The sequence below is a fragment of the Sciurus vulgaris genome, assembly GCF_902686455.1.
Source record: "Sciurus vulgaris genome assembly, chromosome: 15".
Taxonomy (NCBI): Eukaryota; Metazoa; Chordata; class Mammalia; order Rodentia; family Sciuridae; genus Sciurus; species Sciurus vulgaris.
In genome coordinates, this window is record NC_136476.1 from 78,055,225 (window position 1) to 78,079,257 (window position 24,033).

Below are 24,033 nucleotides of genomic sequence, written 5' to 3' on the forward strand. Positions count from 1 at the left end.
TATTCAGGGTCTCGCTAAATTTCTAAGGCTGGCTTTGAACTTGGGAGCCTCTTGCCTCACCTTCCTGAGCTGCTGGGATTACAGGCATGTGCCATCACACCTGGCTAACATTTAACTTATGAGGCAAGAAGAGATCTTGTTCTTTTATACAGTTTACACCACAGATATATTGCCTGATTTGGGAATTAACTGCACATCTTAATAAACAAGGGACTGGGTTGCAGAATACCTAGATTCATAAAACTGGGGCTACTGATTCATGACATGCTTTTTAAAAAAAAAAAAAACAACTCCATTCATTTGATCCTTTCTCCAGATACTGAGATGCCAACTATAGAAAACCAAATGGTTAAGGTCACATTTTGCATTTGATAAAATAGAAGCTGAAATTAAGGCAGTTCATAACTCTTTCCTGAATATTTTCTTCAGTTCTTCACTTTTGTATAAATAAGTGATATGATTTTAGCAAAAGAGTAAACCAAAGAATATTTTTATTTAAAGTACAGATTACCTCTTAATTGTGGATCAGATTAACTTTCATATTTTACAAGTCTTTCATCAGAATTTTTTCTGATGAAAATATTTATAATACACATACTTCTTTTGAAACTTCTGTTTTGAGAGGGAGACTCACCATGGTATGAACCGCAGGTTAGAGTCACATTTGCAATGAGACAGCTAGTCCCTTTTCTTATCTCTAACAATAGAGGAAGGTAGGCAAAAGGGTGAGGAAAACTGCCTCTCAGGTGAACTATTCAACTAGAGCCCCCTACAGAGAAGACACCTGGAAGCAGAACTCCACTTGGACCCACTGAGTGGAAACCAGCCCACCAGAGAGCTGCACTCTTTATCCCAGTGAACAGACCAGAGAAGATGCACACACACAGACACTGTCTAGCATTTATTCACACGCAAGGGTAAGAATCGGTACAAATAATAAACAGTGCTTTAAATACAAATAAATAGTTCTGGTTTCTAAAGAAAACAATTCTATATAATTCTAAGTTAAGTATTTTCTAAATTCCTATTAAAAATAGAAGGCTATTTGCATTAAGTTCTACTCCACCATAACCCTTTGAGGACACAAGAATAAAATGGTGAATTCTATACTCCAAGAAGTCACCAGAAAGATGGGAGATAGTCCACCCGCCTCCCTGAACTATATTCCCCAAGTGGAAAAAGAATTACTTGTATCATAGATAACATAGCTAATAAATGCAGAAATTATTTGCTATCTAAAGATATCTAAAAACACTGACCTTGGGAAAAAGTGATAAGAATTTCTGTGAACCAGTTCTGTGGATTCTGAAACTTCGCTGTGCTGAAGTTTTGATTCCAATGTCTTAAGTTCATTTAAACTCATAGGTAGACTTAAGTTTCCATAATGAAAGCTTCCTCTTGCTAGGAGTGATGGTGTAAACAGACTGTAATCACCATGAATGGCACCTGGAGTAAGTAACAAGTGATTCACCTAGTAAAGAAGCAACAGTGCTGCCCAATAAAACAGTGGCCAAGCCTGGTATCAAAATGACCACAACTGTGAAGGAACAAACACCAGATCTGTCAGTTTATATCTCTCTCTAAGTTGTTATATTTTGCAGGTTCAAAGTGACAAAAATATCTAGGGTAAAGTATGTTCCATGAATGAAGGATCATTTTCAGGTCATGCAGTTTTTAAAAACTACATAAAACATGAGGTGATTGCAATCTTGGTGCCAGAATGGTGCTGGCTCCACTGACTTTCTGCCCAAGATCATCTGACCTCTTCTACTCAGACCTGTACATGATTATTAGAAAACAACATATTTGATAATGACCAACATAGCAATGTTTAGGTTTTCCAAAAAAATTTTGCTTTTCTATTTAGATTGATCATGATACAATTCCAAATAGAACAATCTCATGCTATAAAAACAATCTCATGCAGTAAGTGCAATTTTAAAAGTCCTGTGTTAATAACAACATTTGGTATTACAGAAGGCAAGATTATTTGGATTAAAAAAAATGATCACTATAGAATAAGTTAGATTTCCTAACAAAACTTCTGTTGTGGTATAAAATGCTAAATTTGATTCTGTAGTCTGTTGATGCAAACAATTTTAAGAACTACATATTTTCCTTATTGTGATTTTGAAATAATAAGCATAATTCTTAAGCAGATACTACAATGTTTGCTCAAAGGACAAGCTCCCTTTTACTAAGAACTCTCTGTTTTAGTTTAGTTGGAGGAATTTCCATTATAAATTCTCAAACAGCAGTTCTAAACATGATTTAAAATGTCTTACTTTCCTCCCTCTTAACTTTTTCTTTATGTTGTAAAGACATGTGCACAGAAAGATGTTCTTTTGATGGAGGTTAATAAATTTTGTTTCCTGATTAAATAATAACATTTTGTATGTTTGACTTTTTTCTCTGGCATACTGTCTAATGTTTTTGTAGTTACGAATCCAAACAAACCAGCCAACTAGAGCATCCCAGTGTTCAAATCAAAATTTTGGACACAATCCTATTTATTCTGGATGATGCTCAATTCTACACATAGTTCAGGGAAGACACGTCCATAAGAACATCCAAAAATGTTATGTTACCAGACTCTAACATGTGATTGTGCTCTGTTGGATAGTACCATCCACATCTACAAAGTACCAAGGCAGAGGAGTCAGGAGTGGAGACCAATTTGCTTTTGCTGCCACAGTAATTCACAACCATCATCTTCGAGACTTCCAAGCTGTTCTAGAATAAGGAGTAGTCCTTTTTTTATCTGGTGGTTTAAAGTAAGAATAAACTGGTGCTGCCGGATACTCTGCATCAGGATTTTCTGCCATCATTTTCAGCTTTGCTTCGATGGCTTTAATCTTTGCAGTGACACTGGAAAACAGATAGTGAAAGATCAGAGTGGGCCTATGTTCTTTTGGAACATACTTGTATATTTCATCTCCTTGTGCCTCTTTAGAAGCAAAGAGATATTAAATTATAAACACTTAAACATTTCATATAAGAGAGAAAAAGAGGTAACAAAAGCTGTCATTTTAAGAAAGAGATCAAGTCTGAAGCAGTATTAAGTTTTTAATATAGGCCTAGGCATTCTGACTTCACATGTTGTTATATTTAACAACAGATGCTGTTCTGTACCTTAGTTATTAGCAGAATAGGTACTCAAAGAGGATTAAAACATGACATCAGTTTATAGTTCTTATTTTAAAGAAGAAAGTGAAACAGAGAAAGGTTAATTTGGCCAATGTTAAATAGTAAATGACTGAGCTGAGATTTGAATACAAATTGATTTCACAGCCTATGCTATTAACCATCACACTACACCACCACCTTCTGAATCACTGAATAATAATGGAAAAAAAAAATTCTGGAAATCCTATAAAGCCTCCCTTTATTGACAGATATGTGTTATTTACAATGAGCCAGGCATAGTACGGAGCATTTTACTTATATTGTTTCTAATCCTTATAAGTCTGTGAGGTTTATCATCCACAATTTATGGGTGAAGAAGCACAAGCAGAAATACATTCAAGATTCACACAGCCTACAAACCACAGAGCTACAATTCAACCCCAGTTCATCACCAATGTCTTTGCTCTTTCCTCTCCAAAGTGGGAACCCAGCAACTCTGTATTACACAAAAAGGGTGAGGAGAGGCTGTGAAGTTGTGAGGAATTTGTTTCTGAACTGAGGTCACTACTATCTCCACACCAGAATGTAAAGCACTCAGACGATGGGAATTTTTTAGCCCACAGATTCCTTTATTTTCCATTCTTGATGCTGGCAATATTCTATTGTAGCAAGAGAAATTTGGAAGGAGTGTACATGGTCTTCTAGGGATCTTCAAAAGGTATACATGTGCTATACATATCCACAGATTTTTAGAGGCTAGAAAACTGAAACTAAGTTTCAGTTATGATTAAATGTTTGAAAGATATGTTTACCCTGACTTGAATATTACACACTAAATACGTGTTGAACATCACATAGCACCCCATAAACGTGCAATTTTATGTGTCAATTAGAAAATTAAAAAGAAACCCCAAGTTACAATAAAAGTAATATTGAGGTATTACCAGGATGCATTTTAGTACGATTTCTCTCAATGTGATAGTCAGCCCTTTATTCTGTTTGAGTCACAAGAAAACAACCCTCTCTAATTAGGCATAGATGTTAGCAGAAAAATGTAAGCTGAGATTCTCTGGATTACAACAGAGAGGGACAACGCTAGGTTATCTGGTAAACAAGTGGCGAATACTGGTCATAAGAAGTTAAATGCATGTTCTTTGTAACATGGAGACATTCAAGAATGAATCCAGTCACTCATGCACTTAGATTTATGAAAACCTCCAAGGAGATTGATCTGTAATTGAGGAGGTTCAGATCTTTTGGGGAAAACAGCATAATGGATATAAGTTCCCAGTGAATCTAGAGAAATTCATTAAGGTTTAAAAAAAAAAAATTTTTTTTAAATTTCCAGAAGCACAGAACAGTAACAGCAATACGAAATAAAGAAAAATCATGACAATAAACATAAAAATAAGTATAAAATTAATTTCAATTTACCAGTTTATCATTCCTGAAAATATTTCAGGATCAACTCCGATTCAGTTTAGTGAGATGTTTTTAAAACTGTTTAGTTTGGTGGATATTATGTATGAGAAAGGCATTTCCCTCTCCGTTTGGTCTTTCACCCAAACAGACATCACTTTCCTAACTTTATGACTACTGACTTAGGATCCTTATGAATCATTAGCGTTCCTTCACACATCTTCTTCCTCTGCCCTGGAAAAAATCTTTAGATCTGTATTCCTACATTTACAGCCTGGAGTGACCTTAAAGTACTAACTAAAGAACTGATTTTTTTTTTTTTTTTTTTTTTTTTTTTTTGCTTTTTTGGTACTAGGGATTGAACCCAGGAATGCTTTACCACTGAGTTACATCCTTGGTCCTTTTTATTTTATTTTGAAACAGGGTCTGGTTTAGTTGCTGAGGCTGGTCTTAAACTTGTGATCCTCCTACCTCAACCTGCCAACTTGCTGGAATTACAGACATGTGCCACCACATTCAGTATAAGGACTAAATTTTGAAGTCTGTCAGACTTCGCTTTGAATTCTGACTCTGCTATTTGCTACTTACATAATAGTCAAGATATTTCACATCTCTAAACTTCAGTTTTTTCATATATTAAATGATTTTTATGATAATTAAATGACATATTGCATAAAAGTGTTTAGAACAGTGCTTGCTACTAGTAAGATTGATAAATCCCGGGTTTTGTTATTACTGTTAAAAATTTCTCTTAGGCTACAATGCAATAAAAAGAGAGAGAGGAAGAAAGAACACAACGTAAAGCTCAACTTCTACTTCTGTTCTACCACCCACTTAACTTCCCCTTTCTCTACCCAACCCTTAGTGCTCCTGTTTTGAATTAACTCCAAAGAAGTAACTGACAATTCATATATGCTAACCAAAGCAATTAGAGTTGATGCAATGTACACAGACTTAAATATCTGAAAATGAAAATTCTTATAAGAGAACTCAGGGGTAGGGAGGAATCAGTGTATAACGGCAAATGCCAAAGGGACCCAAGGATTTATTAAAATGCTTGTTTTTAAGGTGAGGGCTGTGTCTGATGTATCTCTGTATTCCCAGTGCTAAGCACAAGGCATGGTGTGTAGTAATTTTTTTTGGTACTGGGGATTGAACCCAGGGCACTTAACTACTGAGCCACATCCCCAGCACTTTTATATTTTGAGACAGAGTCTTGCTAAGTTGCTCAGGACTTTGCTAAGTTGCTACAGCTGGCTTTGAAATCTCAATTCCCTTGGCTTAGCCTCCCAAGTCCCTGGGATTAAAAGTGTGTGCCACTGTGTTAGGCTGGTGTGTAGTAACTAAATCTGACCTTTTTAAGTGAGTGAATTCTATAAATGGGGTAGTATATGATTATGGGGTGTACATGATCTTGGGGGGATGTCAGGAGAGAAAATGTATATATTCTGGAGGTTAACTAAACACATCAAGTTAGTAGATTCTATTCTAAATTAAGAGTCTGAAGATCCACTATGTTACGTGTAATGAAGATGTGGAAGAAAGAGCAAGCTTGGGCTCTTGAATAACTGTGTCCTTCAATGGTACACTGTCTTACCTTAGGTTAGACTGCGTAGGTTCAGTGCTTGAGGAAGGTTCAAGACTGATTGGAAGAATCTTGTCATTCTTGTTATGATCGTATCTCTGAAAGAAAAAGGGGGAATTACTTTACCTGGGCAAAAATCAGTCCTTTATTTCAGTGCATGGGTTCAGAAATGCTAATCCCATCCAGTTTATCATCAACATTTTCCAGATAATTTTAGGACTGCTTTACATTTAGAATTAACGCAAAACTCTATACAGTGTGGTCTAAAAGCTGTAAGCTTAAAAAAGAGTCAAGAAGCTTCCATCTAGTCATTAGTCCTCCTTAGTTGGTAGGAAAAGAATTTCAACGTTTGAATTCAGAGACGGTGCAAACACGCAGCAGGGTTGCCCTCTACATTTTTATTTTAACTGTCACATTTCACCTCTTATAATATTTGTTTTATTTAAAACACTTTAAAATTCTGCTAGATTTGCAAAGTACCAAGCAAAATATTCAACTCAAGAGGACTGAGTGGAGGAAAAAAATATTAACAGCTTTCAGTTACTGATACAGAAAATATATAGTAAAGGAGTTTAATTTGATGTTGGATAATTACATATTTGATATAAAAAGTAAATAAAATATTAAAAGAGCAATTAGGAGCCTCTGGTCAAAGATTTATAGAAGAGAACCACAAGGTACGGATTTTCAAATAAAAGACAGGAATGAAGGATGATTTCTCTTGCATGCCTTTTCAATAAGCTGCAGAGCAAGAAAACGACAGCCAGTTTGGCAAATGAGACTTGATTTTCGTTTGAGTAAAAAAGCATTTGGTAATTCTCCTTGTTTCTATTTTTAAAGCAACGTGTCCTAGAAATTGAGAAGACTCTGTGATTACCTGAAATGCTCATAAGGATTCAGTGTCTGAGCTTTTGTTTTTCAGTTTGACTCAGTGCTTGAAAGTCTGTTTAGTTTCTGTGATTCTTTACTGGGAAGCTTGTTAGGTAGGGGGTGGTGTCTCTGATTGAAAACCATGCTGATATAGCGAACAGCCGAAGTCCAGCTCTGACTGTCACGAATCTTTTTGCAGGCAGGTCTGTCAAGACCCACTGCAGAAGGAGAACTGACTCTTGGGACTGCTCCAGTCCACACACTTCACCAGCTCTGTGCAGCTGGAACAGAATACCATTCTTCTTTTTCTTTTTTTAAGTGGTCACAGCTTTTCTAGTGCCTTCTCCCAAGAGACCACCTACAGGATGAACAGGGCAGTTTGCCACTTCTCTGGGTTGTAGACAATACAGGCACAGAAAAGTTCCACAAACCCACACTCTAATAATTCTCAAGATCTCTGGAGTAAGGAGATGCCAGTGCTATAAGCACTCAGAGAAACTACCCATTTCTCAAGCACTTAGAATAATAAACAAATTCAAACTCTCCATAGAGACAAGAGGCTGGGAAGAGTCTAATAATGCCTAAAGCAACTAATTTCAAAAATAAATACATTTTTTCCTCTGGAGAACAACCCCCACTGAAAAAATGATAGAGGTCTGAGTATGCACATCAACCACATGGAAAAATCAATCAAAAACAGGATCTGTGGGCATGTGAAGAGAAACAACGAAGGAACTTAATCCCTCCTGAGATGCTTCTCAAAAGAAAAATCTGGCAACACACATGGTAAATACAAGTAGGAGACCAAAGTATGGCTGTTGCAGATGCAAAGAGGCTGGGATGCAAATGGAGACACGGGCAACTGTCTTTCAGAGACTCACTCAGGAAGCACAAAACTGTTTTTCTAGCCTCGTTGCCATACCTTTACTTGAGCATGTGCCCATCGTACCACCAGCTTCTTAGATAGTGCCAGCTTGCCATTGAGACACTGGATGGCTTGTTCTGCTTCCTGTCCAGAAGAGAGACAAAAGTTGGTCATAAATGCAAATGCTAATTAGCATTTTGTATTCACATAGGGCCTCACTAGCTTTGATGGCTGAGTTTCTAATCAAATTGCTTTTGGCAAATGCTTGGCAAAGGGCTTATAATTTTAAAAGACAGTTAAAAAAAAAAAAAGGTATGAGTTTTTTAAAGTCAGTAAGACAAAATTCAAATTCTGGCCATTACTTGTGGGCAGTATGATGTCTGGTAGGTCCCTTAATGTCTCTAGTTTTGTCACCTGTAAAATATGGTATACTACTACTTGCTTCTCAGTGGTGGCTGTGAGGATTCAGAGTAGATGGAAAGTGTGGAGCATATGGTAAGCAATTAAATATTAGCCAACAGCGTGGTCCTTATTCAGTGATACCTTTCTATATACCTCCAGAAAACTTACTCCGTGCAGGGACAATAGAACTCTATCTTGGACTAGGACTTACTCCCTGGATCCAAAGTGAAAAACAGCAATGGCTTCAAAAGATATGGGAGTGAAGGAAACTAGGCTGGAAAAAGCAGGAGTGAGTCAAAGAGACTGTGAACAAGGTATCTATGAGTCAAGCTACGCACCTGGTTTTAAGAGCCACAAGTTCCCTGACCCTTTCCCCATCAGATACTGGAGCAACAAGACTCAGAGGAATTCCTGAAGGTGGATAACAGTCACTCTAGGTCACTCCCAGGAAACCTGGCTCCCATCCTGATAAATCTGTTTTGCCCTATTTGTGTCCATGAGGCATTGAATCAAGTGTAACCCAAATTTAGTGGAGGCAAAGAAGCCCTAAGGAACAGAAGAGGAATAGGAAGTCCTAGAGGGCAGGGAGAGCCTAAGACTGAGGGTAAGACAAATAAGCACTCTAGTCTGTATTTACTGGTGATTATTGTGTCCCTCCAGAGTTCATCAGCCTGACATTCAACAAAATTTTTTGGTACCCACTGTGTGTTAGGCATTGGATATTCATTGGCCATCCTTGTTCCTCTATAACATAAAAAGTTAGACTGCTAGATAAGAGACATGTTATTCTTTTAGGTTTCATTTGGTGAACTGGAACTTATATGGTATTCTATTAGTTCTGAGGTCTCAGCAACAGTAAGATGTCAGCAGAGCATAAGTGTTTCAAAAAACAATTTCCTATCTGAAACATTATTTCAAAGTTTACATAGTCAATGATATTTATGAAATGTTAACTGTTTTTGTTTATTCGTCTTGTAACATAATCCCCCCATTATAATGCATATTCTTTGACAAAAATTAAGGCCAAAAGAAGTTGAGAGATGTGCTCAAAGTCAGTAAAAGAGTTAAAAATACAAAGTATGTTTTGTGATTTTTAATTCAGTGTTTTTAAACCAAAATTTGTCCCCATGATGACCTTTGATTTTAGGAGTCTGTACCTCATCACACTCTTATCATTATGGAAGAATAAAGTATTTAAAAATACTAACCATATGGGTATTCTTTCATTTCTCTCAAAAAACTTGAATAATTAGAACAACATATTACTTATTACTATTCCTACTGACAAAATTAGAGAAAATAAAAAATAGCCAGGACTGATAGGAACAAATAACACCTTCAAACAGTCTCAGTACAAACTGATACAACATTCTATAAGGCATTTTGACAATTGTGTATATGCATGGTCTTGAAGGTGCCATTTCCAGAAATGTAATAAACATATTTATATATGTAATTACATACATATAATATATAATTACATATATACACACATATATAGTTTTAGCTATATTTATTCATTATTGTGATGTTTACATTAGTCAATATTGGAGATAACTTAAACAGTTAAGAATCTATACATACATATATTCATATGTGAAACATAAAATCATAAAAATGTCAATTAGTTTTTAATTGCACTGTCATATAACAAAAATTTTAGTATGTTTTGAGGGATGAACATGATAATATGATCCAATTTGTAAATTATAAACTGTATATATGTTTATGTGTATGTGAATGTGAAGAAAGAATGAGACTGGAAAGACACATGACTAAACATTAAATGATTTCTGTGTAGTGGGCTCAGGGATTGAAAAATTTTTTGGTTTCCTATATTCATCCAAAATAAGCACATATTACTTTTATAATAAGGCAAACATCCATGTAAGTTATTATTATTACTTTTTGATACTGGGGATTGAACCCAGGAGTGCTTGACCACTAAGTCACATCCCAAGACCTTTTTTTAATTTTATTTCAGAGACAGGATCTCGATAAATTGCTTAGAGCCTCCCTAAGTTGCTGAGGCTGGCTTTGAACTAATGATGCTCCTGTCTCAGCCTCCCAGGTCACTGGGATTACAGGCGTGCAACAATGTACCTGGCTGGAACAATATTATTATTGTTATATATTATTATTATTATTAATATTATTATGTTATATTAATAATATTAATAATACTAATATTATTATTAATATAACAGTAACCAAGCAATTTTCTTAACATATAACAAAGTTACAGAGAGTACTAGGCAGCATCTTTATATTTAATAGCACCCCAATTCTACCTCTTATCAATGCATTTCTACTCCAAGAACTAAATTTTAATATAAAAAGATATATGTATGAATAAAGTTGAATGTTTTCTTCTTCTTCGTCTACTTATATTAAAATTTGTATTCATTTGTCCTGAGACATTGAGAAGGGTACATTTATAAGAAATCAAAGTAAAGTGGAGTTTGTGGGTGGCTCACCACAGTTTCTGTACTACAGGGTAAAACTACTGAAAGAAAAGGTGGTTTTGTTGGCCAACCACTAAAGAAACAAAGCAGGATAGGAAGGGGAACACCCACATGCTCAGTGTGGGCATCCCACATCATTTGGTTAGTAAAGTAGGTTGGTTGCCTTACAGCTTGAGCCTGGGGAGAGAAGATCTTGCAAGTTGTTCTTGTTTACTGCACATCTTTCTCAGTATTTGGTATAAGGCACACAGAGTACAATCAGAGATGGCTCCTGCCCAAAAGGAACTGCTGGTCTAGTCCTCAAGAGATAATGATTGTGGAGTGTGGCAAGTACAAGGAAAGAGGGAGGAAATCAAAATTACCTGCTTAGTTTCAAAGTTAACAAAACAGTATCCTCGAGGCTGTCCCTCCAAAGCACCTGACTTGTGGAAGAGGAAGTCAAATTGCTTCACCTTACCAAACTTCTGGAGGAGCTTGAGGAGGTGGTATCTGTGGAGAAAGAAGAGCCTATAAGGACACTGAGAATTCTGATGGCCTCTCAGCCTCAAGTGTGAGATAAGAGTGGGAAATATTTTGTCTTAGGGATAAATCTCTTGCCCCTGCCCCTGCCTTCCTCCAAACTGCTGTGAGTTTACTTGGCAAACAGAGTTGTTTGCCTCTCTTTGGAATGGGAACTAGGAACTGTCATGCCCATGTGTCTGTCCAACATAAAAATACCAAACAAAAAAACCACACGTAACAAACAGCTGTCTGGCCCACAAGCACCATTTGTTTTTAGAAAAAAGCTCAAAAATAGTGTCAATTTATTTATTTTTAACTTCTTGGCAATGAAATTGCATTTGTGAATAAATGTTACTCCATCAGAACTATATGCCCGCCCTCCAAAAGTAAAAGCCTATCTTATCTCAAAGATAAAGTAACAAACATATACACATTCATACAAGCAAGCAAGCAAACAATAACAGTCCTGGAAGACTTCCCTATTAGATTTTGTAGTTAATCATTAGACCCAAATTGTACTTGGGAGAAACTGCCAAACTCTAAACCATAGCTAGTGTCACTTATGTTCAGTGCTTGAGAGTTTCAATTCCTGATGTCCCGGACATTAGAACAATGTGGAACTACAGGACCAGGACTGATCTCACACAAGGCAGGGGAATCAGACTAGACCTGTGAATCAACCAGCCATAGGTAATTAACCAACCTCAGTTGCCTTAATGCTGTTTATACTGTGGGGTATGATCAAGTAAAGAATGTAGATTGTCAAGCAAGAAATTTATTCCTGGCAAGATATTCACTCCATGCTATTGCTTGTCACTCTGCTCTTCATCCTTTTCTTGGATTCCTTACTCTAAAACTTACTTGGTTTTTCTATAGGGCTTTTAAGTTATTCAAACAGATGTGGCCTTAACAGGTTGCTGTGGCCAATCTCAATCCTGACTTCCTGTCATCTGATGTAAGGGTGAGACAAACCAACAGCTCTCCCGTTTCCTTTTCCTTTGGCCTTCCTCCTGGCATCCTCTGAGCTATTGAAATGGAGTCAAGGCTTTCTCTAAACAATACTGTCCCTGTGATACTAAAAAGGTATCAGCCCACATGCTAAATCTGTTATTACTGGGAATTCTACCCCACAGGGAGTCAGTCAAGATGTCGTTATAACCACATTTATATTTACATTGTTTTCTAGGAGAAACTCAAGATTTTATTCTTGAGCAACAATCTCCTTTGGGAGGCAAAAAGATATGAAGTAGATCATAAGTTATACTAAATTTGATACTAATGCACATCAACAAGCAAGTCCATTATCCATGATCAAGTATTTGACACTGGAGCAAAGAAGACATAATACAGGACTAGTACTGGGGCAGGATGGAAGGATCCCAAGGCATATTGTGGATAGTAATCCAGTCTTGGGACCTGTTTTGAAGGGAAAACAACCATGATCCCCTACCTTCTTAATTCCCAACTCCCATCAGAAGACCTCAACTGAGAGTGAGAATATAGGTGACTCTTCAGGGGAAAGGGAGACACCTTGAGTGCAAATTTCTGTCTTGACTTGATTATCTAAAAGGCTTACAGCAAGGGCTGAGTCTTTCAGACAACAGACAGGCTAGAAAGAGTCTCCCCAGGGTCTTTCATTTGCAGCTGCACCTTCCATTTACTACACCCATTCAACCTTTACACAGAGCTATGGAATGGTGGGTGAAATTCATTAAAAAAAAAAAAAAAAACAAACTAAGGCTACTGTGGGCTGGCCATCTTTTCATTAGTTTCATTCTGCTTAATAGCAGGAAGGTAATGTGATTGGCATTTCCTAGGAAATGAATTTTAATTTACTCAGAAAAAAAAAAAAAAAAAAAAGAAAACGCCAACAGATTATTCATTGTAAAGCTAACAAACACATTCTGCCTGAGAAGTTTGACCTTAAGATTCCAGGAACATCTGCTTAGGTCTGTGTCTTTCAACTTCTCCAGGATTTCTTTTCTTGTTTGATAATTTCTTGAAATTATCGGAACACCGAAACAAAAGGAATGAAATGTTTACTATTTTGCTTCCTGGAGATGGGGACTGCGAGCCCTGATAGTGAAGAAAGCCTGAAGATCTTGCTCTCACATCTGCAAGCACTTTTATCTGCTGAGGGAGCATGGGAGAGCTGCTACTCAACAGAGGCTTGCTGCACTTAACGACATGTGTGCCCCACTGCCCTCCGGAGCGAGAATGAGCACCCCGGTCCTGTGCACATTTCTGCAGCTTAAATCAATGTTTCCTGTAATGAGGTCCTAAAAGTCTCCCTGCCTGATGGCACAGAATCTACACAAATATTAAAACAGACACCTAAAATGTGTCAAGAACCAGTCTGGCACTTGGACTATCCAGATGAATAAAACTGTTTTCAAGGACTTCACATTCTGGTAGTGATACATATTCAACCGTAAAATGGCGTGATGTTCACATACACAGATGAAGAAAGTTCAACTGTGTGGGGAAGGTGGTAATTAAGAAAAGCTTTGTGAAAGGGGTGGCATCTGAGTGGGGTGTGTCATTGTGAATGAACCACACGTGAAGATAACAAAGATGAAAAAAAGAGTCCGATCCACTGGAGGAGAGTAGAGGTAGACCACAAGAAAGGAGGTTGAACAACAGGCAGGGGATAGGGAATGAAGGATGTTGTGTGCTTAGGGAATTTAAATTTGATGCTGTATGCATTAGGAAGTCAATAAAATGACATTTATTTTTATTTTTTTATTTTTTTTAATTGTAAACAAATAAAATGACATTTATGATTATCTGCAAGAGCTTGGGATGTAGTTCACTGATAGAGTGTTTGCCTAGCAGGCACAAGGTCCTGGGTTCAACTCCCAGCACCACAAACACACCCGTACAACCCCCAAATCCCCCCAAAATAGATTTTTTTTTTTTTGAGATGGGGTCTCTCTGTATTGCCCAGGCTAACCTTGATATCTTGCAATCCTCCTGCCTCAGCCTCTGAAATAGCTAGGATTACATATATGCACCACTGTGCATGGCAAAAAAAAAAAAAAAAAAGAGAGAGATTTTGTGAATGATCTCCTAGAGAACTTCTTTAAAAGCATACAGAAGTTACTGAGGTCTTTATATTCTATGCTACATACCTTATTAAACTGTTTTATTGTGGTTCAGATTTAAGTAATCCAACAGTAAAGGTTATTTCACACAAACCAGGACATGAAAAGAAGCATGGACAGAAGGAAAAATAAGGAATGGGTTGAGAAAGAAACAGGTTTCTCAGGGGTAAAGACAATGCTCTCACATGCTCATGTATTTAGTTTCTCCTGCATTCTAGTTTTTCTAGTGAATCCCTGAAAGTTTCCATCAGGACACTTTCCCTTAGCTGGTTCTCCACTGATTTTTAGTTTACTAAATGTACTCCAAATTGACCTCCTCCCCACTACAAACTGATGGTCCTTTTCAGTCATCCCATGGTCAGTGAGGACATGAGTTATTTATATTCCTCAGGCAAGACCCCTCAGGTGCTTGAGGCCCCGAGTTCTACCCTCAGTCCCATAAAACAAAAACGAAAATTGAAAAACCTCTCAGGAACTTCTCCAATACTCTTTTTCAATCATGTTCTTCATGTCTCAGACTTACTCACTGTCTGGAAGTTCACTGTCTCTACCTAGGTGACAGTGATGGCTGGCCTGGTTTATGGTAGCCTCTCCTAACTAATCTTGAGCTTCAGTCTTTAACCTTCTAATTCATCTTACATAGTTGAGGTCTAATTTCTCAATTAAAACATCACTTTCATGAGGTCAGTCTCCTGCCGAACACCCCCCCACACACACAAAAATACCCCACAGTAAGTCTCTTCTATATGAAATTCAAATGCATCTACACAAATTTTAAGGACCCTATCTTAAACTAATGGTATTCTATTCAACCAACTATTCTCTACATTACTATTTACTATTCAACCTCTCCTTCAACCAGAACATTCTGATATTCTGCTCACACATAACCATCTTATTCCTACTTATATACTTTTATTTATGATTTTTAGAATGCTTTTTCTATTAAATTATTACTGGCTTTGTTCTCTCTCACACTTCACCTTCTTATGTATAATGTAGTGGCTATTAATTTGGCTTTCTACATAGCACATTCAATATTGGAAAAAGCCAGTATTAATCCTTTTAGAGAAAAACCACAGTGTGAAAAATAGCTATCTAAGGATACTAGAGTTTTTGGCTTCTCTGTTGAAGGCACTGGTAGTGATATGTAAAGATAATGTCTAACCCTACTGTTCAATTGAGTCCCACAACAACTTAAAAGAAATCCTTATGTTTCATTTTAAAACAGAATACTTGAGGTCACAACTGTTTAATTACTCAGACTATTACAGTATATGTATAAAGTGCACTAAATTAGGCAGTGGCAAATTAGTTCTATCATTAATTACTTCAGTAAATTAAGCCAACTCATTTATCTCTCTTTTCCTATAAAACAAGGAAAATAATATCTGTTCCACTTACCTCTCAAATTTGTTGTGAGCTTAAATAAGAGGACATCATAAAATATTAGAGTTAGAAGAAGAAATGTTCCTATCATTTAGGTGAACATTCTCATTTTACAGGTAAGAAATATGAGGTAAAATATAGTTGAGGAATTATAGTTGAAAGAACATGGGTTTGGACTCTGCCACCTCCATAAATAAGTGTTCATTATTACTCCCTCAAATCCAGGTCCCTTAAGATCTACTTAGTCATACCTATATTTCTGGTGTGCAGCACAGGCTAAATAGGTCAATACTGCAATCACAAAGTGAACATAAATAACAAGAAGCCTAATTAATTAGGCAGGTAGTAAGGAAGGCACATTCTGTTGAGACTGAGGACATTCTAGTATAACTAGAGCAGAACTCAGATTAATAAGCAAGAGGCAGGCATGCACACACACACATAGAATGACTAGAACTAATCACAAAATAAACTCAGAAAAACTGAATGGGAAAGTGCTGTTTTTTTTTTTTAATTTTTATTATATACTATAATTTGTTTTCTAAAAGAGGGAAGAAACCATTTTTATAGGAGGGACTTTCAGATCAGTTTATGAAAGTGATCAAGAAGAGAGGTGGTAAAGAGTAGGAATACATCCATAGGAAAGAGAGATAAGAAGGGTCTACTGAAGGGGAAACAGCAGAAACTGGCAGCAATTTGTGGGTGGGAAATAAATTTAATTGGGAAAACTGGAGGATGCTCTGCAAACCTCTGTCAAGAGTCATTACAAGTTTAGAGATTTAGATTCAACTAATACTGTCTGAGAATGGACTATAAATATCAGAGATTCACATAGGTTATATCTAGTAAATCCTTCAGTGTTGGGAATGACGGTTAATTATACATCTAGGCTCCCTATTATTTACCTTGAGAGGAGAGGGATCCAAAAGTTTATATATTTCAACAACCCTGGAAGGAAATCATATGTTTCCACAAGTTAAGACTTACTTTACTGAAATGTTAGGATTTTTTGTTTATAATTAAGTAAATTAAACAAGGAAATACTAAACACTTCACATTAACCATAGGTATGGTTGATAATTATGTCCTTAAAAATAAATAAATTACTATTAATAAATCAGTTTAATAGTTGAAATGTTTTAAGGTAAGGAACACCTAGAAGAAAAATAGCAAAAATGGTCCTTGGTGATACAGAAACGGGAATACCATAGGTAGAATGTAAGCACTTCTGGCCAGAGAGGCTGTGATCTGCAGTTTGGTACTTGATGTCTACCTTTGGCCTGATGTAAAAAGGACAGAAGTATCAGTGGGAAAGTTTTCATTCAATGTTCTTGTTAAAGCTCTAACTGAAAAAAAAAAAATTCATAATACTCCAACTTATGATACAGATGGAGGTGTCCAATGCCCATCCGCACCTTCCTGACAAGCAGCAGGACACAATTAGCACAAGAATATCATTAAATGGAATTGCAGCCAACACAACCAACACTGTTTCCAGGCTTTAGATTTCCATTCAGACAAGCAGAGGTGGAAATGGAAACCATCTTGGAATCAGCATCCCCTCAGCTTGGGTTTTAGATGATGGAAAAAATTTCTCTGATCAACAGACATTGAAGGTTGAGCAGATTCATACATTCATCCTAAAAGTCATGGACCATAAAAGAGAACTGAAATAAATGCTACATCCCAGAGTCTCTGTGACCAACCTAACAAAATATGGGGGCAATATATCTTAAATACCATCATAATTTCTAAAGGGACCCACACTTACCTACACTTAGCTGATTTGAGCTTCACCAGGTTCAAGGAGCTAAACTTTCTATCATGACCCAAATTTACATACCTTTTCTTCTCTCCTCAGCTCAATCCTGAAATATACTTCCTCTCATGCTGAGCAGCTCCCTCCTCTCTTCTTCCCTTTGACACTATTCCAAAGAGAGTAACTTTCTAGGGCCAATGAAATACTCCACACCTGCTTTATTCATTGACTCAGCTCAGTTCCCTCACTCATTACTACTCTGCTACCAACTCCCAAACAACTGGGAGAAGGGGAAAAACCTCTTAATTCTCTGTGACCTTGTGACTTTTAGGACCCACATTCCTCTATTTTTGAGAGCTGAATTGTAGCAGAGGTTTTCAAGGGTGCTCCATGGAGCCCTGCAAGTTCCACAGAGTTTCATCTGGGATTGCCAAAGAAAGAATGGCAGTTGACAAAAGGCTTTGGATATATATCTTCTCTTTTGACATCAGAGCAGCTGTGAGCTCTGCTTTATATATAAAGCATATATATATATATAAAGCATTTATTTATATATATATTTTATATATAAAGCATATATATATTTATATATATAAATAAAGTTTATATATATATATATATCTTCTGATTACTTTCACTTTATAACAGCATCCCTCAGATTTAAAAAGCCTGCAAACTGTTTAGCATGGCACACAACTGGCATTGAAATCATTTGATGAACAACAACAACAAAAAAACCAAAGGGTCTGGGATGATCTCTAAGATCCCTTCCCATTTTCACCTTCTATGATTCTGCAGCTGCTTACAGTAACTAGAGTTAAGTGGTACCCCTCTGTCTATCTGCAAAGGTACTGAGACTTCCCAGTATGATGGAATCATCATACTGGGAGACAACATATGCCCAAGGCTGATTCTTAAAAACAATTTCCTGTAGCCACTGGATACAAGAATTCAAATAGTTGGAAATGGGAGAATATCTTTGGCAAGGAAAAAGAGGTCTATGTTTTCAAGAATTTCCAAGTCTGTGTCCTTACAGAGTGTAAATATAAGAAAAGTGACAAAATAACAGGCAAATGATATCATCGTTTTCCATTCAAAGACAAATTAAAACATAAATAACAAGGTCAAAATATATTTTATATCCTTTTGCAATTCTTCTGAGCATCATCACCACGAACATCCCAACTTTGTAGGTAATAAATTAAAGTGACTTAGACTCACTCTGTGATTTTGGGGTCCAGGTTGCCAATCCATAATCTGTGCCCTTCCTGTAGAGAGCCCTCTGAGAGGATGGATGCGTTCTCCAAGGGAAGAGTTTTGGTTTCTGCTTCCATCAATCTCTATGAAATACTAAAGGCAATGTGAACATTCAGGCAGGACAGGAGCAATCCTCTGTGAACATGAGTTTTCAAATTTAACCCAGCAAACATTTACCCAAGGAGGGCATGTCCTTTGGCCCGACTTTCAGAGGCCTCAAGTTATTTCACAACCAGGGCCTCAGAACCAGTTCCTTTGAGACAGCTCCTCCAGTAGCCAGAGTACAGAGGCTGCCATTTAAGGTGAAAGAGTGGCTTTGTGGAGAAATTCAAGCTTTCCTCCTCTGGAGGTAGAGGCTGACAGGGCAGGGGCCAAAGTCTCTATTACTACGTGAAACTTGAGTTTAATGACTATCACCGAAATAAGACTTAGAAACTATTAGGAAGAGCATTAACACCACTAAAGGGGATGGGGAGAGAAGACCAATGTTATATCCCTTTTCCTCATGGAAGCTATACTGCCAAAAGAAGGGGCAATATGGGAAATCTAGAGATTTTGGAGTTAGGACTGGTCTGAAAGATTCTGTGACTGGTGAATTATCTGAACTTCCTAAATTTTCTCAAATATACAAATAGAGATAATAATCCTTATATTATAGAATTGTGAAGATTAAAGACAGTACATGAAAAAAGCCACTAAATGCTGAATCTACCAATAGTAAGTTATCAATATAAATCAGTTATTATGTTCAATACCTGGGGAGAAACTGGGTTGAAGAGACTAATTTACCCCTTGTTATGCCAGATCCACTATTTGCTAGTTGAGTAACTGGGCAAGTTACTTAACCACCTTTTTGCCTTGGTTTCCTCATCTGTAAAATGGAGACAATACCTCATTGGGTTGTACAGATTCACTAAGTTAATAGGCCTAAAGCATTCAGAACAGTGCATGGCACCTAGTAAGCATTAAAGACTGGTAAATCATCCCTAGTCTTAGTTCCTCATCTTACTGCCAAGGAGAATGAGGGTTACGATGGAGACAGTAATGCAAAGAGCAGAAAGCTTGGTGTCAGAACATCTAGTTTTGAACTGTGCCATTTCCACTGGAAGTTGCTTTTCTCTAAGCTTGTCTCCTCATCTTTAAATAATAAAACTTTACCTGGCTTGTAAGTTAAGGTTGTTGAGAGAACCAAAAATGAGATGATAAAAGAGAAAAAAAATTTTAAATGTATAATGTGGTAGAGAAAAAAGAGATAAGGGGGTTAGGAATATGGCAGACTGTGCCAGACTTCAGAACTCCCTGCTAGAAAAAACATGTCCTATATATCCAAAAGTGCCTCACAGCTCAGCACTGTAGAAACTGTCTTTTAACAACAGCTGACATATATTGACATTGCCATTACCTTTTATTCTTCTCAGTACACCCACAAAATCTAGCACACAGCAGTCCCTGGTTTAGCTCTTTGTTGAGCATGCTTATCTATTCCCTGCACATGAGAGCATTTTTCTTGCTTTTCCACTCACCATCTTTAATCTGTTCAGTAACATGTGATAAGCAATTAAGAGATACTAAACCCTGGGCCATGCATTGAAAACAGAGAAATGAATAAGCCACAGCTCTTGCCCTTACCTCCTGAAAGGTGAAACAGACATGTACAAAATCCCAGGATTGGAAATGGGAGAAACATTTGTCTTATTTTTGCTTTCTTTCCCCCGTTTTCTTGAAGTTCATTCTTTCAGGGGGAAAAAAATACTGACTTTCTATTTTCTAGGTAATGTCTAGATAATTACCGGGAAGTGAAGAAGCAATGTCCCTGGGCCCTCGGGATGCTTGTATTTGGAAGGGAATAAGATATAATTAGTGATAAATGCTGCAAACACAATCTGGGTGATCTGACATGGGGTTGGACTACCTTAGATTGAGTGGAGAGGGAGGTCTCTCTGAAGATGATGACATTTGAGTTGACATTTGAATGATAGGAACTTCTAAATTTTTTCATGTCTAAAAATACCAACAAAATCGAAAGCTACTTAATACTACGAAAAGGTATCATATTTTGATGGGAAGAATGCAAAATACAGGGCTAGAGAGACATGCATTCAAATTCTGATATTTGCACCTAGTTACCCTGTGACTGTAACAAGTTACATCATCTCTCCCTAAAAGAGTAAGTCCCCCATTATTCTCTATCAGTCACTTTTTGTAGTCCCATATAAGAATTCAACGAGTAGGTTAAGGGCTTATTTTCTGTTTCCCTCCCTAGTAGTTAGGCTTGGAGAGAACAGGGTCTTGCCAATCTTGACTATGCTCTATTCCTGCACTTTCACCGTCTGGCTTTATGGCTGGTGCTCAATATTTAGTAAGTGAATGAATGAAACAAGGCACTTCTCCACTTGGATTACCCTGTTTCTTCTTCCTTCCTAGAATGGATACAAATGTTACTATCTCGTGAGGTCGTTTTGGGTCTTAAGTAAGCCTATACTGGCGACAGCTCAGCACAGGGTTTTTCAAGGAACGATAAAGTGTGATAAAAGATGAAGACGGCACAGAATTATCAGAAATTCTTTGGATCTGCAATGGCGATAAACCCTTAGATTAACAGAGTTCACCGTCTACACCTGCCTACCCAGCTGAGCAGCAACAATCCTGGTAAGCCAATAACAGTCATTAGGGGAAACTGAAGTCCAAAGAAGCAAAAGGACTCGCTACCCCAAACTAAGGACGGCGTCAAGCCTGGAACCCCGGCTTCCCAATTCTTGGCTGCGAATTCCCAGAGGCGAGGAGTTATTACTCGGATTGTTATTTCCGGGCCAGCAGCAGGACAATCCGGGGCGGGGCCTGCGAGCCGTCCTGCCAGGCGGCCTCTTCTAAGACCTCCTTGCCGGGCTGCCGCTGAGGTGCAGGGACACGTCGCGGCCGGACTCACCTGGTGGCCTCGGCGTTGTGCCCTCAGCTCATGCCCTGAAAGCAGATCCTAACTCCGGGTCCGACAGACGTACAGCTGCGTCCGCTTCAACACCGCCCGCTGCCAGGCCGCCAGTGACGCGCTACGCCTGCGCCGCCGCGCCGCCCCGTGACGTCACGACGCCCGCGCCGCCGCCGTCGCCGCCGTCGCACGAGGCTTATCCTAGTAACCTGGGCGATAGCTGGTGAGTGGCCTCGGTGGGTCTCGAGGCTCGCGCGGGGTCCAGGTGCCAGAGACCCATCTTCAAGGAGCTTTAGAGGCCCTTATGGGACTAGACTGCCGATCCCACAGGGTTCGATTCCCGCCTGACCTTAAGGCTGAGGGCGGGACTTGTGGCTTCAGAGCGAGTCTCACGGGTGGGGGCGGGGCTCGTCTCACCAGCTAGGAATTTCAGGGATGTCAAGGGACTTAGGAAATAAGTAGTACACAACCTGACGGGCATTTCATTTTTAGAACAGTCCCATGGGAGAAGGTATTATTACTCTCCATGATGAAGAAACGGAATCTCGATAACTGCCAGGGTCAGGCGGTGGTTAAGTGATGGAGCATAAATTCAAACCTAGGTCTGACTCTAAAGCTGAGCTTTTAACCACTACTTTCTGCAGTCCAGTGGGAAAAACCGTTGTCATTTACATAACCCTGACACATTTTACAAATGCGCTTGAGGTGCAGAGTTTGACCAGTCCAAGGTCACGTATTTAGGAAGTGCTGGAAATGACTCTTTTAGGTGTTGTCCAAATTTGGTGGCTTTTTCTTTAACCACACTCCATTGTATTTTCTAGAATTTAGGAGAGCTTTATAGTTGAGAAGGATGAAAACCTGACCTGACCCCCTTCATTTTGTAGTCGAGGAAATAAAACCTAGATAGAAGAAATAATTTGGTTCAAGTCACAAATCAGTGATAGAGCTGCCACAGATACAGGTTTTTGAATACAGGTTGTTGTGGATCTAAAGGAGATGGATGGCAGGGAATGATGAGGTAGGAATATTGGAATCCACATCTCATAGTTCTTAGGCAAAAGTTCTCCAGTTCTTAAAATTTCTTAATGCCTTTTCTGGCTGTGCCAAGGACATAATGATTCTATGTAAAGTCAGATATTACAAATACCTTTCTTTACATGACCCTGAATTTAAAGAAGAGCATACTCTACTCTCTAAGCAGAAACCTGGCAAACTAAGGCATAATGGATGGAGTTCTTGGGAAGTAGAGCCCAGGACCTACTATCAGAGGTAATTCCAACTCTGGTGCCCGTGTTTTGACCCTGGATAAAGATTTACTCTTTCTGGACTTTAATTCATATTTTCATTACATAGTGTCTTCTGTGTTCAGACACTGCTAGGCATGGAGAAGGATACAGAGGCAAGCAAGACTGCCATAAGTTAGTCTTTGTAGTACATATGGCCATCTGGAGAGATTTAGACAATAATCAGGTAATTGCACAAATATTAACTTGTATCATTAAAAGTTACGTGCTTTGGTGAAGTATAGGGTGTTATGAAATTCAGATACAGGTCGTGTGACCTAGTTGGGTTGGTGGGCAAGGAAGATTTTTTTTTTTTTTTTTTTTTTTTGAGAATTTAACCCAGGGCTGCTTTACCATTGACTCACATCCCCATCCCTTTTTATTTTTTATTTTATTTTTAAAATTATCTCACTAAGTTGCTTAGGGCCTAAGTTGCTGAGATTGACTTTGAACTTGTGATCTTCCTGCCTTTGCCTCCCAAGCCACTGGGATAACAGGCATGTACCACCACACCCATCAGGAACACATACTTTGGGGAACTGACAGTTAAACTGAAATCTGAAAGAAAAATGGGAGGTAAAAAGTTGAAGGAAGATCATTCCAAATAGATTCACTGGCGTATTTGAAGATGCTGGAGCATGAGGAACCCTTAAAGAAATGAAAGATCAGTTTATTTGGTAAAATGTGATTTGTAATTAAATATTATAACATGAAAGTATTTCATATACAAGGGTCTGTTTGTACACATATTTATAAAAATGTGCATACTGTAAGTTAAGACACAGATAGATTAGAAGAGATTGCTGGGACAGTGAATAAGCCAGGACTTGAGTTCATTATCTAATTCTTTCTGAAATTAAAATGTGACTTCTCTAGAGAACAGGGAAATCCAAGTTTTGAGACCCCTCCCAACTTTGGGGAAAGAACATATTTTTCAAGTAATTTAAAAAATATTTCAGCAGTTGAAGTAATGTAATACCTACTCCTTATTGTACTCTCACTGGAAGCCAGTTATTATACTGAGTTTTTAATGTATACAATATAGTATAATTGTTAAGAGCACAGTCTGCAGTTATATTGCC

At 37.9% G+C, this 24,033-nt stretch overlaps 2 protein-coding genes across 10 annotated transcripts in view; one reads left to right on the forward strand and one right to left on the reverse strand.

The window, feature by feature from the left end:
- Nucleotides 1–888: 888 nt before the first annotated feature.
- On the reverse strand, nucleotides 889–21,806 carry RBM18 (RNA binding motif protein 18). 3 transcript variants are annotated; one of them, XM_079113346.1, is made up of 6 exons: nucleotides 21,669–21,806; nucleotides 18,707–18,835; nucleotides 11,095–11,221; nucleotides 7,923–8,009; nucleotides 6,143–6,228; nucleotides 889–2,868 (listed from the first exon to the last, which is right to left on the reverse strand). In XM_079113346.1, exons 2-6 carry the CDS (start codon nucleotides 18,817–18,819, stop codon nucleotides 2,709–2,711), a joined length of 573 nt encoding a protein of 190 aa, XP_078969472.1. In that variant the 5' UTR covers nucleotides 18,820–18,835; nucleotides 21,669–21,806; the 3' UTR covers nucleotides 889–2,708. The 3 variants fall into 3 exon arrangements, with proteins under 3 accessions (XP_078969472.1, XP_078969474.1, XP_078969473.1); XM_079113348.1 differs by having other exon boundaries at nucleotides 18,707–18,825; nucleotides 21,669–21,796; XM_079113347.1 differs by having other exon boundaries at nucleotides 18,707–18,875; nucleotides 21,669–21,779.
- The window catches only part of MRRF (mitochondrial ribosome recycling factor), a 53,398-nt gene continuing 51,119 nt past the window's right edge, over nucleotides 21,755–24,033 (forward strand). For 5 of the 7 annotated variants that reach the window (XR_013759658.1, XR_013759659.1, XR_013759660.1 and 2 more), the window contains exon 1: nucleotides 21,755–21,891. The gene's annotated coding sequence lies outside the window, so the exon portion shown is untranslated. Of the gene's footprint in view, nucleotides 21,892–23,495; nucleotides 23,629–24,033 lie in introns of those variants that run through there. The other 2 variants (XM_079113344.1, XM_079113343.1) reach the window with 2 other exon arrangements.

Excerpts from the sequence above, each read along its gene's own strand:
- RBM18 (XM_079113346.1), bottom strand. The coding sequence starts at position 18,819 with ATGGAAGCAGAAACCAAAACTCTTCCCTTGGAGAACGCATCCATCCTC. Across the intron at positions 11,222-18,706 it reads CTGGACCCCAAAATCACAGA|ATACCACCTCCTCAAGCTCC; the intron begins GTGAGTCTAAGT and ends CTTTCTCCACAG. Across the intron at positions 6,229-7,922 it reads GGGCACATGCTCAAGTAAAG|AGATACGATCATAACAAGAA; the intron begins GTATGGCAACGA and ends TTTTTCTTTCAG.